The 18,189-nt window shown below is 35.8% G+C and overlaps 1 protein-coding gene across 2 annotated transcripts in view; it reads left to right on the forward strand.

Moving 5' to 3' along the window:
* ARHGEF3 (Rho guanine nucleotide exchange factor 3) overlaps positions 1-18,189 on the forward strand; it is a 140,438-nt gene that overhangs the window by 68,027 nt on the left and 54,222 nt on the right. For both annotated transcript variants that reach the window (XM_075159067.1, XM_075159069.1), the window contains one exon: positions 6,395-6,457. In XM_075159067.1, coding sequence (XP_075015168.1) covers positions 6,395-6,457 — 63 coding nt within the window. The remainder of the gene's footprint in view (positions 1-6,394; positions 6,458-18,189) is intronic.

The following is an 18,189-nucleotide window of genomic DNA, read 5'->3' on the forward strand; positions in this document are numbered from 1 at the left end:
TAGGGAAAACTGTTTCTTTAACTTAGACTTAACAATGTTTACCCAAATGTTTTTTAGTTTATCGCATACTTCCCTCCCCCAAAATCTTAATAGGAGATTCAAAGGAACCGTAGTAGAACATGTTGTGGTATGTTTGCCTTGTGTTTTTTTTTTTTTTTTAAAAAAAAAGGTACATGGTATATACATGTATATATGTATTTGTGTATGCACATATATATTATATTTTTATATAAGAAAGTGTGTGTGTCTATATATATATGCACCTCTGCCTACTTAGGTTTATTTTAAGTCATATATTAGAACTGCCGTTTTTTACAAAGTTGCTTTCTTCTAATTAGTAGTGTTGAAGCGTGCCCAGATGTATGTTCTGGAAAGACTAAGTGTTTTAGATATTTTCATATGAAAACAATTTGAAATACAGAATGATTAAATGGTTTTTAATTTTTCTGTGTTTTGGACTTTTTGTTTTGGGGGGTGGAGAAAGCCTGTTTTGGTAGAATGAATGGATCCTCAGTTGCTAAGTGGATTTCTGTATGAAAAAAGGTCTTAAAAAGTAAGTTGTTTTGTGTTTTGTTTTGAAACAAGTCTGTCTATGACTTGGATGATTTAAGGATCTTATATGCCTATGCAAATACATTATCTTGAACCATTATTTATTTTGATGCCAGTCTGTGTGCAGACACATTTCTAAGCAATTAGAATGGATAGATGATTTAGCAAGAGTCAGCGATTCTTCTGAAAAGCATTTCCTTCCCTGTCACAGGATGGGTTTTTTTGTCAAGCTATTTTTGTGCATGTTTGCATTTCATCTCCCAGGTGGTAAAGTATAAATCTCTGGTATTGATAACTAAAACCCTGTGATAGAGAGACGATGTTAATCCAGCCTTCCTATAACCATGTCTATTGCTCTAATTCCTTTAATTAAATCAGTGTTTTAATATATAATTGGATATCTTACTGTCTCATCTCCTGTGAGATAATTATTGAGAACAACTCCTCCCTGCTATGTTAAGACCGGGAGGTGTTCTGTCTCTGTAACTATGGAGTAATCACAGCCTTTTAGGCAACAGTATCCCAAACATGGATGAAGATTCAAACTTGTTATACACCCAGTCATTGTGGTCTGGGGACTTAGGGTTTTTGGGGGAAGTTTTTTGGTTTTATTGGTGTTTCGGCTGTGTGTGTGTTTGTAGCCCAAGTGTGATAGAAAACGTTTTTCAGTCTAGAGGTACACATTCAGACTCATGCAATACATCTGTGTGGTCAGTCAGAAAACAGAGACACATCTTTATTCAGAATTTGTTATTAGTATACTTTTTTCCCGCAGACACGTACACCTTTTTTAAAGTCTACAAGTATTGCGCAGAAAAGGGGAGTTATTGAAGCGTTGCAAGCTGTCCTTTTTTCCTTTTTTCCCAGCAAGGCAAACAGCTTCATAACATTTTTCAATTTAGTTTGTTTCAAGTACATACAAATTCTAATAAAGAAATGCTCTGCAGTGAGATAGCAGGTAGCATTTGTCCATTGCTTATAGCATGATACGGAGTAATCACAGTATTTTGTCTTTAATACAATGCTGCAGTATGGCATTATTCATGTAATTAATATACACTGAGATAATGAGTGATCATGTCTAGTGTAAGGATAGCATACTACATTTTAATTCTATTTTTTTCATATTACTTCTCTGAATTCAAAATAGGGATGGGTTCTAATTGGATAGTTCAGTTTAAAAGTTCAGGAATATTCACATTAATAGCTTTAATGTGCTTCCTAAGTACAAAGACACGGCACACTAATGGTCATGTCTCTTACAACTTTATCCCTGTTTCATAGGATTCATAATATGTTGGGGCTTCTTACTGGATTTTAATTAAAACAAAACCTGATACAATCTCTAACTGGACATGGTTCTGATAAAACAACATGCATATGCAGTATATTAGAATGTGATTATGTATTACACGTGTAAGGAACATAACGTGTATATAATTCAGGCATGCTCAGGTATCCACAAGGGCCTCGACTTTGCTATCCCTTGACATGTTTGTGGTTAAATCTTCTGCAATTTTCTGTAAGAACTCTGCATGGGTAAACTCATGGACTTACTATTAGTGTATGTCATCTTAATATAGCACACTTGGAGTGGGCTTTCCTTCTCCCTATTGCACATGGTTCATCAAGCCTTATAGTCCTAAAAAAGCTATTAATTTGTATTAAAACTGGTGATTGCTACAGCCATAGATAATTGTAAGAAATATTAACAAGAACTAGGGATACATCATGTGCAAAGTAATACAATGGAATTAAGAAATGAGTCCTTTCTCCCTAGTGCTATGCCTGGGCCAGTGCAGGTGTCATGTTGAATAAAGATTCACACATTGTGTTTTTTGGCTTAACGTAGTCTTGCATGACAGTATAAGCTGGTATGAAAAATCTACTGTAAGATGATATGATGCAGTTAGGAATTGTTTGATATGTTTCTTTGTCATTCAGGCAATATGTGCAATAGATATTTGAACCTCTCGAGCACTGCTTACTTAAATTCTCTCAGGAAACTCAACTTTTTCATTAATATGCCACTTAACTGATTTCAGTATATGAGCTATAAATTGATTTTATCAAAGATCCTTGGCTTTGCAGTGAAGCTTATTCCACTCTGAATGTGTGTGATACATACAATGCTTTATCACATAATTCTTCTTCTGGATTCATCCCAAAGCTATTACACTGTATTTCTAGGATCTTTTGTGAAAGGAATACACACCGAATTGTTGAGATCAAAATGGAGTCAAGTTTGTGTTACTTGATGTGCCATGTGATTTAAAACATAGTGGAGAGCAACATTTAAGGGGTAATTTTTTGGAACATGAGAGATTCAGAGGTCAGCTGCGTTGTGCTATGGCAACGGAGACTAAACTTGTAACTCCTTTGGGTAAAAGATACTCACAAAGAGCAGGGATTAATTTAATGAGCACCTTATGCTCCCTGTGCAATATCTACTGCAATCTTTGCTTCTAATCCACTTATTATGGGCAAAGAAATTTATCTGGTAGCTCAATCATTGGAGATTTTTTTTTTTTTGCCATAGTGTTCCCCCCTTCCCCCCGGCCCCTTGATAATAGCTCTTGAAACTCTTAGAAAATTAAAACATTAATCTTAACTGCAGTGGTTGATGATGTTTAACAATTTCTGTATGAAATAACTTGTCTTGCATAGCTGCCGGGGCAAATGTACAAAGAACATAAATAGTATACATGCAAACTTCCAGGTAATAAGAATGGTATAATATACAATATACATGTTGTTAGGTATTATTTTTGTGTGTGTGTTACTTTTCAGTAAGTAGAAGAGCTAAAATGAAGTGAGGAGTGATCCTTTGGTTAGCACGATAAAGTATAAGGTAGAGCAAGCTCCATCTGCTTTGTGGAGGCTGTCCCAGACTCATTCAATATGTAATTGCTTTTCTTACAGTTTACCTGTCTTTTCATCCCTTTTGGTGTGTACATCAGAGTTGACACCGATTTGTTCCTCATGAGTGTATTAGATTTAGTTGTATAACCAAAGAGGTTGTCTCTGAATAAGATATAGCATATTAATGTTTACTATTAACTACATTTTGTGCTGTGCTTTACCTGAATAGCCTTGCCTTGGACACTTGTCCTCATGGACACTGCTTTGTCCACGATACCTCTGTGTTTTGGACCCACATACCCACTTTAATGTGGGAGTCCAGAAGCCCCCGCAGTTGTATAACTTTCCTTCTATAGTAATAGGATGTCCTGTCTCCTTCACTTGGCTTTAAACCTGTAGCGTTGCTAACATGCTTGTATTTCATACTATGCAATTTATAGTCTCAATCTGCTTTCATTAGAGTTGGCCTGTGTTGGAAATGCCACATTCTGTGTTAATCTGTAGCCATGTGACCACCAGTAAGAATCTTCTGGTCAGTTATTTAACAAAGGAGCTACCTGTTTGTTGTATGTGTGGTCATTTGTCAAACACTGTTAACAATGAAATTGCATCTATTCCATTATAGAAAACATTTCTTATGGTTTCAAAATGCATAGTATTTAGAGGTAATTTTTTTTTTTTAATTTGACCTCTCTGTAGAGTATTGGGAACACATACTCTCATCAAGCACCTAACTTACTTTTTTTCCTTTTTTGGATGATGGAGTAATACTTTTTATTGTATTACTATATTGATTGTTTTGGAATTAACTTTTATTCTAATATTTTGCAGACTGACCCTTAGGTTTACACCATTTTTATATTTCCATAACTAAAGGTGTCAGACTTAAACCAACACCAATTCAAGTTGTGAATGCAGTTGCATCCCATCTATCCGTACACCAGAATCACCATTGACAGAGATTCCGGTATACCAGATCGATACACCATTTCAATTTACCCTTCTCTTTTAGAAATCTGTTTTCCAAATCTAAACACCCTCTGTTTTGATTTACCCTGTGCCCACTGTGTTGGAGGGATGGTACCTTTTAGTTTTGTAATTTCTTGTTTGCAAAGTATTCAGTGTTGACTTAAGTAGAATCAATATATAATTTTTTTGAGGAAAACTAAAAGATACATGCATTTGTATCTACAGAAGTCTAATTAGGTTTGAATAGTCTGCAACATGTTCACTAGGATCTTAGGAAATGTTACCCTCTGGGCAAAGTATTGATTTTACAGATCTCATCCCTGTTTTGTGTTTTTCATCGTGAATTCACATTGACTAACCCTAGAATAATAATTCAGAGTAGTTTATCCTGTGGAAGAAACCCCCAACCTTATAAAACAGCACTACAGAATAAATAAACATACTTAGTATTATTTCAGATATTTCTGTTCATTGCTCAGTGTGGTCTGGTCCAGAAATTTCTGTGTCCTATTCTGTCGTTTAACTTGTTGCTAAAAATCTGTACTATAACAGTAAGAGGGATTTGATTGTGCATAGTCTGACGGTGAAGAATTACTTTTCATAAAACACTTCTCATTGTGTAATGTGGTTAGAGAATTCATGATGCAGTTTCTGTTTCTGAATAATAACGATGTTAAAACACAGCTGTCCTTGACTTTAAAATTATTGTTGTCAGAAAACAGCAGGACAAGTTACTTCCAAAAAAAAAAAAGCAAAATTGTGTTTAAATATGATTACACAAGTCAAAGGTCTGCTGTAAACTAGTGAGTAAATACAAAAAGTTTCAACACCTACAGTTTCATTTTAAAACAGCATGAAATAAAAACTTCTGGATTTTATCATAAATATTCCTTATCTTTATTCATCAGAGAAAGTTCTCAGAAACTATGTGCTTGACCTAGTAGATGCAGTGGTGGTTTTATTGGCTTGATGGAATAAAACCCCCAAGCTTCAGAAGAGCTAGTGGTGTGGGTACTGGGGAGGGGGGATACAGTTTACATTTTTTTTTCTTTTTTTTAATTATTAATTTAAAAAATACCTGCACAATGTGCAGCTCCTGCCTTTTAGCTGAACTTTAATCATCTCATAAGCTCCTTATGGCATCTGTGTGGGTTTTTTGTTGTTCTTTAAATTGCTCATCTTTGACTCCTATAGACTGGAAACGAAACCCCAGCTATTATTATCTGTGAATGTTTATCTCTAGTTGACAGTGGAAGACAACACAACTGGATAAATAAGGATCACGTATTCTATGACTTCTCTTGTTTCCGAAATCTTCCTAGCCTGGTAGAAAATGCAGAGCTCTATTAAATGAAATTTCATACTTCTTATTTGAAGGGCATGACGATTAATCTTGTGGTGAACCCGTGAAATGACATCAGGGAGGGCTTGCCATTTTCCAGAACAAAACCTGAATAGAGAGCAGAATGCAATCACTGACATGGATATTGAAATCCAAATATATGTTAATTTAAGTCTTGCAGTACATTTCACCTGTTATCCTTGCTATGTAATACTGACTGTCTGGGAATAGTACTTGATTGCTGAATGTATGTTTTGAAAAATCTAAGTATAGGCTTTCAACACAGAATACAAGTTTCTCCTTCTGAGAGTTTCATTAGTTACAAAAGTTAATAGCAAGTGCCAAAGTACGATTTACAATATGCAATAATTACTCATGCTTTTAGTTAGGAATAAGTTTCTTAGTTGAAGTGAACCTAACTCTCTGTGAGCAGAAAAGGAAACATTTATTTACTAATGTGCAAATAAGTAGCTTTTGAACTTGTGAAAATAGAGCTTATATTCATATGCATGGTAATTATAATGATGATGAGATAAAATAATTAACTATATATATACATATATATACATATATATGTGTATGACTTCATGTATACCTGTTTCAGGATCAGGCTAGTGGCAGTTGGTACTATTCATCAAAACTGAGCTTTTTTTTCATTTCGTTTTCTAGAAGAAACGAAAACAGAGTACTCAAGATGAAGATACAATCAGTATCTGCAGCCTGGATACAAGTGTGAGTAGCTTTTTTCTTTTTGCCTTCCCACCCCACCTTTCCAGAACTAAAATATGGCTATTATGGGTGCTCTGAAACAAACCCGTTCATCTTTTCAGCTGTATTGTTTTCATACATATCATGAATAAGTTGTTCTGCTTATTCCTAAAAATTTAAATCTGATATATTACTGCTTTTCATTTTTCTGTAGTAAAACTTTTAAAGAGAAAAATAGAAAGAATGAGAGTTTACTGTAAAGCAGCAAATCTCTTATTAGTAAATAATTATCAGGATACAAGGGCATTGTGAATGCGGGACTTAAAAGCAGACCTTTTATCCTATTGCATGGCTGTATGAGAGATCTTATTTCAGTTATGTCAGTGGTGATTAATGCTGGTGTTGTGAAGCTGTGTAATGTGATTTTAATACAATTGTGAGACCTACATGTGTCACTGCTGAAGTGATGTGCACATCACACACAGCTATGCTATTCTATCACACACTTCAGATGTGAAGAAGCCATCAGAAAACATTTTTTATAAATTGTGCAGTTTTTAATGTGTATACTTTTCCATACAAATAGACTGTTTCTGACTTGTGAGTTTTTAAATTTTTTCTGTAAGTAAAGATGAAATATTGACTTGTCTGAGTTGGTAAAACTGGTTTTATTATTTAAAAAAAAAAGTACTACAGTGACTGATGTCTGCTTACTTTAAAAATAAGCTATCTACTCTTTCTGTTGATTTTGGTGGATGTTGAATCAAAGTATTAGTGAGTGTAATTATGCAGTAAACTGCAATGCATATGTTGTTTTTCATGTAAAGTTGTGACATAAAGGTACACTTGCATTTACCATTTTGAATCCATGGAACTAAAATAGAGGTAGGAAAATTTACCATTCCTTCTGTTCAGTGTTTATATCGTCGTTTTCAGTGTTTTGTTTACAGTCAACTGTTGAATCAGTTTTCCCTTTCTGTAGACCTCTCATGTAGTACAGACAGAAAAAGTAAGTTAAAAAATAGATAATAAGCTGCTTGTTTTAACAGTTTTTTATATATTAGTAGGTGTAAAACCTAGTGCTGTGGTTTCTTTAACGATCAGATTTTATTTTTTGTTTTGAAGTATACCTGTTCTTTGAAGAAGCAACTACATTTAAGGATTCATCTGCCTGGATGGCTACAGACAAATGTAGGCACTTCAAGTGGGCTGGGTATCCCCAGCACTGTTTTGGAGATCATAAACCCACAGAAGCCTGACCTTGTCTGTTAGCTAATACTTTAATGTTAGTTAATCACATTAGACCTTACATTGGGCCCAACTTCAAAGGAAATTTTATTCCTTTAAAGGAATTTTAAAGGAATTGTTGTTCTTTAGGGAAAATTCAAAGTTGTTCACTATTTATTCTGGACAAATTGATAGCTTTTTAGATGCCTGACTCTGATCTGGGACGGAAAATGCTGGTTTTAACTATTTTCATGTTTCTGTAAAGAGTATGTATTTTATTCTTGTATAATTAAGATGATTATGTAAAATTCTCCTGTGTAGAAGCTGTTATGCTGCAGTAGAAATACTTGGATGACTATAACGTCTGTTTTGGCTAATACCTAAGATTTAAATACTGCTTAAAAGGTGCAGTTTTTGTTAATAGGTGAATTCTTAGAGGAGGGTGATCTAATGTGATTTTACCTCTGAATTTGGCCCACAGAAACACAAACAGAAAGCATAGAGCAAAGTGAGGTTCATGGTTTACTGATAAGCAATAGAATGTTCTTCATTTCCAGCTATTAAATGCTACTTAAAATTTATAAAATGTTATTTCCTTGATACTGCTTTTCTGCATGACCGTTATTATTGGCAAGACAAGTGAATATAAACATAAATCAGAGAAAAGATAAAGCAATTAACTAAATGTTTCTATGCTGATCTATGAGACAATGAATATTAAAACTATTGAATTTTGATTTTCATGAAAATATTTGTAAATCCCTACTTTAGATGGATCTTGTCAATAAAATGTGTGAAGTGCTGTTAAGAAAACTATTCCCACTGTCTTAAATGAATAACTTCACTACTTAAATTTAAATGCATACTGAAGTTTGTATTCGTAGAAAATTGTAGGGAGAGAAGGGGTGGGAGAGGAAGGGAGGAAGACTTCAGAATTACTCAGGTCAACAGGGTGGGGAATATCCTGTGAGGATATAATGGGTAGTGGTATGCAGTGTATCTTGAAGAATGGTCAGTTTATTTAAATGGACAATTTATATAAATACTAGTTGATTTCTCTTTTTTCATTGAGGTAGCCTCAAGCCTGTCACCACTTTTTTCTGTTGCCAGAAAGTACTGATTATCATATGATGTACAGCCAGACAGACTGTACTATGTCTTGTATCTTTGAAACTTACTTTGTCCTGAACTGTTCTACATTATAATACTACAGTTTCCTATTCAGCATGTGATACTGTGCTCTCATCACTGATTATAATTGATGTTAAGGCTAGTTTGCCTCTGGCTGTGACAGAAGAGTTAAACTGTCAGAGTGACTTCCCTTGAGAGGGAAAGTGCCTTTGGTTTGGAAAATCAGCCTGGCGTGTGACCTCACAGCAACACCCTCAGTTTTTTTAGCTTTAGTTAATGGTTCAAGTGTGCCCATCAAAACTTCAGCCATTAAAACAAGTTGGGCAGGAAGAATTATGCATTTTCTAATGACTCGTATTCCTGCTAATTAGATCATAATCATTCTGGTAAAGGAGGACTATCACCTTTGTGAGCCTTCTGGACATGGCAAATAAACATTTGTTTTTCTTTCAACAAAATACTTTGTTGATGGATAATGATAAAGACAATGCTGAGTATGCATCTAGCTTGAATACCTGCTCCTTAATTTCTAGGTGTCTCATGTCATTAGAAAATATTAGTCTTCTAGCTGCACCGTGGAATGTAGCATGAAGGGGCAGTTGTAGCATGAACCCAGCAGTCCGTGGCTGAATACCTACCTGTAGAAGCATTTTGTTCTCTGTGTGTGCTTAAAAAGCACAAGAAAAGGGAGACATGCCAGAAGATGCTATTTATATTGGGGAGATGTGTCTTTTGTCGGCTTGGATTTTGCTCTTAAAGAGCCATAATTGACATTCCAAACAACTAGAGATTTTGTTACAGAGCAGAGAGTTGGCTGTCTTTTGTTCTCATGTTTGTTAAAGCAAATTTCAAAAAGAAGGCAAATTTCAAAAAATCGGTTCATACCTCACAGAAACCATCTGTGGGTGGTGTTATGCAAAATCACCTTTCCTTACTGTGTTGACCTCCACTATTCATATACTTATGACCAAAAAAAAAAAAAATCAACCCGGGGGGAAGGGGGGGGGGGAGAGAAATATCTAGAATAATCAAAAGTTTGGAACAGTATTCATATAAGAAACAATCAAATACACTGAAACTTATATAAACTGAAATAAAATATACTGGGGGAAAAAAGATGGTGAGTGATTAGTTCTATGAAATATGACCAGTATAAGAGTATTCATTCTCTTGTGATTAAGGGCACAAAATGAAACTCTTTGTAGATTCATACCAAACCGAAAGGAATACTTCTTCACTGAGCATGCAGTGGCAGAATTCTGGCACAGGGTGTTCTGGATACTGGAGGTTTGCAGGAGTTCAAAAAGCAAATTGGGCAAATTTGTGGAAGAAAAATCCATCAAGAGCTATTAGACCGAGGGAAATCATCCATCTGAAGAAATCCTTCAGCTTGCATACTTCTGGAGTCTGGGAGAGTAAACTACATGTGTATCACTAGGTGTTTACTCTGCTGTTTTTTACCATTGCTTGAGATGTGGCCCATCCTCAGAGATCCATCCTTAGCCTGAGTCATAGCCACTCTGAGATGACGTAAATAACTAAATGTTCAGGTTCCTTTGTCTAGCAACTCTCTTATGTCTTTGAAAAGATGTGCCAAATTGCTTATATGTATATCCTCAATTTTTTCTAGGGCAGTGGCTAAGAATATCAAAATTTGAATGCATGTGTTCCCTATTACGAATTTAGATTCTAACTGGGATAATTATATATTATTAAATTTTTTACAGATAATAAATCTCTCAGGCTCTGCAATAAAATGGGTTATTTTTTATTAAATAGCGCACGTATTTAACAAATAAGCATATTAGACTTTCCTGTGCAGCATACTTCCTGGTTTACATAATTAGGTGAATGACTCCTGTTCCGTTCTTCCAGCTCACTTAGCTGCTGATGTAAGGAAACGCTGCCCGTTGCACGCTGCAGTCACTGCTGCACAGGCTTCACAGGCATCACCTCAGGGATATGCCTCTTCTTTGTACTTGCCAATGGAAAGATCTGGCCATCTTTTCCTCTGTCTAAAGTTTCCAGTTTGTGTAAATGCATCTGTTCATCACCTTTGTCCGGGAGAGAGTGGGGATGGGAAAGAAAGAGGGTATTAACTATTTTAAGACTGGAGTTGCTTCATCCCTTGGAAAGCACCATACATATGAGTCTCCTGCCAATTTATATCATCTGTCTACAATCTTTCTATAAAAATAGATTTCAATTTTTTTTTTTAAGACTGACCATTGCCAGACACACCTGTCTTTTCCAGGAGAATCAGTCATAAAGACAGAATTTCCTTTCACAGGAAATGCTGGTTGGGGCTTTGCTGACTCAGGACAAGGACTGGTAACCTAAGCATGTTAAATGATCTTTGTATTTGTTTAGTCATCTGGACTGGTATTGATGCTTCAGGAGTTGATAAACTGGCTTATTAAATTGACTGGTTGGTCTTGGCTCATTTTATTGCCAGCTTAAAGAAGTGGATTTGTAAATCCCCTCAATGTCAAATAGTTTGTGATAACTCGTGACAGATGTGGCCAGCAGACTGTGAAGGCTGAACGCAAAAATACACAAGGCCCCTGCAGTCTGAAGTCTGTATTTAAATGAAAATGTACATGTTATCCAATATGCTTTTGTTCATATTGGCCTCCACCGGAAGGTTTACCTTGTATTCAGTCTATACAGTTAATTCAGCCTGTAGTGTGTTTCATGCTTGTGCTCTTAAAATGGTGATATGTTCTAGAGTGATTTGCATATGCATTTACAGACATTATGTAATTAACATGGCTTACACAAACTTTTAGATGTCCTTTTATAACTTGGAGAGTTGGGACAGAGGAACTGAGACAGCTTTAAAGACCACAGAGGGCTAAGTACTTTTTTGTGTTTAAAATACTCCTCTAGAGCTCTACAACTCTCTGTATTCCTCCTTGGGCAGACACATGTCTCTCCTTACTTAAATTCTGAGCTGCTTCCAGATTTTTTCTGCCTGTGCTTTCACTCCTTGTTGCGGCTGCCACTTTTGTTCTTTTCTGATACCCAGTCTTTGAAATGTGGATCTTCAGTCTATGCAAGATTCTTCTGAGCCTGGTAGAGTGCTGAGGAGCGCAAGGGTTTGTGCTCCTCAGTCAGGGTTAGGTAACCAGTTCTTCCACTATGCTCTGCACCTTTCTTGAAAGCAGGGTATCCATTTAGTTTCTGTAGGCGGAGTGCTCTTTGGGAATTTTGGGCTGTTACATCTGGTTAGTGTATCATACTAAGCAAAGCGGTGATGGACACTGTTATCTGGAGATTTTTGCATAGAGCACTCAGCAAGGTAGTTAAAAGCAATGTATTTTTAACGGCCATTGCAAAAAGGGTAATTGCAAAGTAGTTGGAATCTTGTAAAGGTGATAGATGATACCATATGCCTCATGAGTCTCAACTCTAAAAAATCATAAGTAACTCAGGAGGTATCCAGAGCAAAAAACTGGTAAAACCTAATACAAAACTTGCACTTTTCAGAATAAAATTATACTTAGTTAAGCAAAATCCTATTCAGAAGAACAAGCAGGGCAATGGTGTGCAGTTCTTCTCTGCAATCAGTTGTATGCAAAATTTGTTGTAAACTCATGGAAGTTGCTTTTGTTTTCTTGTTATATTGAGGAGAAGGAACATACAACAAATACATGATGAACGAGACAAGTAAACCACTTTAATAAAGAAGGTAAAATTTCATATGCAAAGCCCCAGAAGAGTTATTTATTTTGGTTATATAGAACAGTTGTTATTACTGAAAATAAAACTCTTCCAAATGGTCATTTATTAGTGCATTCTGAACTGGAGAAGTCTTAGTGCTCATCTGTCTACTTGCAAGTTAATAAAATACGCCCCAATATAAAATACAAACAAAAAGTTACCCAGACTTAAGCTACATTTGCATACATTACATCAGAGTTCATTAATTTTGATTGCTTTTAGTGCTGAGTGAACATTTGTTATCTATTTGAGAGTCAATATAACTGAAACACTCTTTGACCTAATTAAACTTAATTATAAACTCAATAATATTTGATTGCTAAGGTATGGCAAGCTAGCTTTGAAAAGCTTAGAGAGGATTACTTCTACATCAGCTTATCGGAGTTGAGATAATTAAAATATATATTGTATCTGGGTCTTTTTTATTTCTATAAACTCTGGTCTGTTGCATGTTCATAGTATAAAAGGCCTTCAGCTTGCCCAGTAAGATGTATGCAATATGTTTGAATTATGCATGACTTTTTAATATTGCTCTATCACATAGGCGGTCAGTGCTCCATCTGGATTCAGACTTTATTATAAAGTGACTGTTCTTAATCCATTATTAATCCATCATATGATTGTTATAGACTAGGCACTGTCTGCTGTTGGGTATTATTTGGAGTAGTGTAATGTCATTTATCTTAAGGCTATGTTTTGTTGTTCTCTTGCTATTTCTCATTAAACAAGGCCTGCAAGTGCTCTATTGGAAAAAGGTATAAACTGCTGGTTATGCTGCATTCTTTTCATTCTTTTTTTTTCCCCATTCTGGAATGATGTCAGACTTCCTGTGTAGTGTTGCAATACAATTGCTGTTTATTTACATGAACAGCTTCTCAGAATTTGGCTAATTGTATCAGTAAGTCTCATAGATTATTCTGCTGAAGATAGCAAATGTGTGATGAAGTTGGACATCTTCAGTACAAATCTGTCTATACAAATATGCCAAATCCTTTGGAAACATGGACCAATCTGTCTTAAAACATACTTGTGCAACTGGGAACTGAGTAAGAAAATAGTCTCTTGTATGAATTCACCCAGTTTCTGGAAATTAAAGCTGATCTATAGATACATTAAAAGAAGTATGGTTGTTAAAACTAACTTTCTTTAAGATTTAACTCAAACTATAACAATATCTTACTGTGAATCACTAGCATCTATTTGTCTGCTCCTATTTAAGTTCATGTACAAGACAATTTGAATACAACAGCCTGTCCTACAGTACAGAGAATCCACTGACCTCAGGGAAATTGTTCCTTTTTTTTTTTTCTTTTCAGAAATTGGACATGGAAGAAAAACAAAATACTTTGACTAATTAACATATATGGCACATTCAGTACAACTCTGCCCGTATACAAGACTGTTAAGTGATCCTGTATGTTAAGGGTTCCAAAAGTGTTTTTTCCTTAATGTGCAGCGTTCAGATTGTCTTAGTAGTTCTACTGTGCTATATATTTCATATAAAACAAGGTCTGATTACAGACAAAAAAGAAAGAGTATCTGAGTAAAGAATATCTATTATTTAAGTAGGGTCTATAACTGAAAAATGACTGAAAAATTGTCATCAGTGAAGAAAAATGCAGTTTAGGGAGGTATGCTACAGTCATCTTGTCTGTGGCAAACTGATAAAGCTTTAGGAAAACATATTATTGCCAGTGGGTCTCTAATTTTATATTTTATAGAAAAGGAATAGTATATATGAATAAGCAATGTTTATAATGTTAATTTATATATTTAATACATAAATAAACATATTTATATATTTACATACATAATATTCATTTATACCAGCATGTTAAAAAATTATCAACTAAATGAAAAAGAACAACATTAGTCCTTCTGAATACCATGTTAAAGAAATTATATATTCTTTTTAATGAAATAAAAGTGTGACCAGAATGAGCATTGTGTTCTGGCAGAATTAGTGAAGCTGTTGCTATATCAGCAGTAAGTTTAACATAGGTAAAGTATTTACCTATGAGTAAATGGGGGGAGGAGGGGGGAGCAGGGAGACTTTCAGACATTATTTAAATGGAGGTTATATAGAAAGTATAAATAAAATCTGCAAATTATATTTTTTCAGGGAAACAGAAATTGCTTATGTCTGCATTAACACACAGAGATCTATCAGTGTCTGTACTTGGTGTTTTAATGGTTGGTGGTAGGATTCATCTTGCCTACCTTCTGGCAGCTATAGCTATGAGTTAGTTATCTAGATTTCCTTTATACTTTTGAGATTTGGATCTTGTTTTGCCAAGAACATGTAAGCAAGATCAGCTGAATCTTGCGTTGATACTGTCTGTGAAGTGTGTTTTGCAGCAAAGGGAAGATACTGCAGAAGAGACTGGAAGGAAAATATAGGTACAGGCTCTAGGAAGTTGTTGAGACGTGTGCCTTGTGCAAGAATGCATAAACTGGTGTGCTTCTGAGTTCATGGTGTGAGCTGTGCAGGACTTCTTGTATCCTTTCCTAGCGTTCCCTTTTCTAGTTCTTTTTCTCCTCTCCTTCAGCTTATTGGCAAGGATGCCCTTTTGAATAGAATAGAATGGACTATTTCAGTTGGAAGGGACCTACAACAATCATCTAGTCCAACTGCCTGACCAATTCAGCACTGACCAAGTTAAAGCACGTTATTAAGGGCGTTGTCCAAATGCCTCTTAAACACTGACAGGCTTGGGACATCGACCACCTCTCTAGGAAGCCTGTTCCAGTGTTTGACCACCCTCTAGGTAAATAAATGCTTCCTAATGTCCGATCTAAACCTCCCCTGGCGCAGCTTTGAACCATTCCCACGCATCCTATCACTGGATACCAGGGAAAAGAGATCAGCACCTCCCTCTCCACTTCCCCTCCTCAGGAAGCTGTGGAGAGCAATGAGGTCGACCCTCAGACTCCTTTTCTCCAAACTAGACAAGCCCGAAGTCCTTAGCTGCTCCTCACAGGACATGCCTTCCAGCCCTTTCATCAGCTTTGTTGCCCTCCTCTAGAACATCCTTCTTAAATTGTGGGGCCCAGAAATGCACACAGTACTCAAGGTGAGGCCGCACTGATGTTAAATACAGCGGGATAATCACCTCTTTTGACCGACTGCTTTATACCATGTTTGATGCACCCCAGGATGCGGGTTGCCCTCCTGGCTGCCAGGGCACGCTGCTGGCTCATATTGAGCCTGCTGTCAACCAGCACCCCCAGATCCCTTTCTGCCAGGCTGCTCCCCAGCCACTCCTCTCCCAGTACCAGTGTATCTGTGGTTTCAATGCTGCTGTACAGAACACAGGTAATAATGGCAGAATCGATCTAGTTGAACACTTGTCTGGTCCTGCTCCACAGGAGATCAAGAAGTAATAGGCAGAGTTCCTGAAACCATGTACAAAATAAGGGAAGACCTTAAGGGGTTTCCTTCATCAAAGTACGTAAGCCTATAGTTTGGCTGACTCTTAAATGTTTGAATAGTCTCATTGAAATAACTGTTGGAAGTCAGAGGAGCTACTTAAATGCTTGAAGATAGATAAGCCTGTTCAAGTGTGCTTCACTGAATTGCAGTAGGATCTGTAGAATTTAAGTTCCACACATTTTGTAAAATCTTTGAAAGATTAGAAGATGCATTGTTGAGAGATGTATCTCTGAAGAGTTACATCTGAACAAAAGGAAGCATGTCCACTTGCTATTTATGATCTTGACTAAAAAAGGCAAAGTTAGACTAAACAAGTTATTGTACTGTTCAGACATGTAACAGTAAAGGAAAAAGCGGTAACACAAATTCTAGAGCTAAGGATGATTGATATGTGCATAAAGATACAATAAACAGTAAAAATGAAATAGAAATGCCTGAGTGGAAATAAAAAAAAAGATAAATTCAATTTATTGTGTATGCCTTTTCCTCTGCTTTGAGATTCTTTCGTTGTGCATTCTTGGCACTCTGCAATCTTTGAGGGGGAAATAAAGCAAGATTTTGTGGGGAACTCGTTGGTTCCTAGAAAGCAATTTTTCTTCTAATGTTTTTGTTTGTGTTTTGTTTTTTTTTTTTCCTGATGGGGCCTGTTCAGCATTACTGTTCCTAAACTGAAAATATACATAACTGTGGAGCAAGACAGACATTGTGAAACCCCTTACAGGAATCCAGTGATGCTTTTCAGATATTGCAAAGTTATCGCTTATACTTTTGCCATCTGTTTTAATTGTTGATCAAATCTTAAATTGTGATAAAGTCTTGGGAGCTGTGGAGGACTTGTAATATGAAACCGGAAACATTATACCGATTCTTAGAGTTTTTTGGTGAAATTAACTATGGTCATGCACATTTTTTCTTCCCTTGACTGTAATGACAAAAGAGAAGAAAATGAACTAGGGTTTTGGCCTCCAAATCAGAAATGTTTCATCCAAAAGATCCATTCAGTCTGTATGCTTTGCTCCAAAACGCAGCAAATTACCCGACTGAAAAACATATGAGACAGAAGAGAACTTTATCTTCAAGAAATAGAAAGAAATTGTTATTCTATGACATCTGCACATAACACACTATTTAGCTCTCTGATTCAGTCAAAAGGTAGTATACCTAAGTCTGTGTTAGATTGAAAATAATTAGTTTGGATAGTAATAGTAGTATATGTTAGGTTCAGTTCAGTCTGGCTGCCTGGTTATTAACTGAGGGTCCTAAATGAACCTTGCAATTTGTCCAAAGCTCTGAAGCAGCGTATTACACTGCTTGTGGCAGGTACTTATAAGCTCTCTTGGCCACATGTACATAAACTGCAGTCCAGCACTTCTTAAGCTACAGCAGTTATTTTGTGTATGGCATACTAAAAGTGAGTTTTTGATTAATTTCCTGTAGATTAATTTCCTTTAATATCTTTTCTATCCTATGTTATCTTTAGAACAGTGACTTTATAGGCAGATGGTGGTTAGCAGTGCAGTATTTTCCACTTACTGTTCATATCTCATTGCATGGTAGTAATTTGATAAATTGAATGTTATTTTCTTGAATGATGCTGGTTTTCTTTATGATATTCCTCCACAATGGAAAACAGCAATTGAAGTTTGAATTCAGTTTAAATTACTTTTGGGTTACAGAACCAGACTTGACGTATGCTTATTTTCAATATGGCAAAATCGGGAGCATTTGTGAACAGAAATTAGCCAGATGTTACTGACAACTATGAAGTTGGATATCCATTAAGAAATGCGTGTGGTGATTGGCTTGATGAAGATTTGCAGAGGAGATGTAGTTACATTTTCATAATGAAATTGAATCAAGAAACAAGAGTTATTGTAGTTTGGCTGGTTTATTTGGAGGTCAAAATAAAAACTGATATTAGTTCTATAGTGATAAATACTATATAATTCAATACATTTTCTAAAATTAAATTTTATACATCATCACTGGTAACTGTATTTTATATTGAATCTATAATATGGACCATGCAGACAGCATTTGTAAGAAAAATGAAGGCTCCGTGTAAACAGTGTGCTGTGTGTGCCCTTTAGTCAGAGAACTGAGTTTTTCCAAGTTGTGTTATACTTTTGATTAAAACAGTCTATCTATAATTATTCTATTGAAGAGGGAAAGGATGGCCCATTTGTCTTCAAATAACTGGTGGGAGTGTTTGAAACTGTGACATAGTCCAGTGCTTACTGAA

The sequence above is a fragment of the Calonectris borealis genome, chromosome 10, assembly GCF_964195595.1.
Source record: "Calonectris borealis chromosome 10, bCalBor7.hap1.2, whole genome shotgun sequence".
Taxonomy (NCBI): domain Eukaryota; kingdom Metazoa; phylum Chordata; class Aves; order Procellariiformes; family Procellariidae; genus Calonectris; species Calonectris borealis.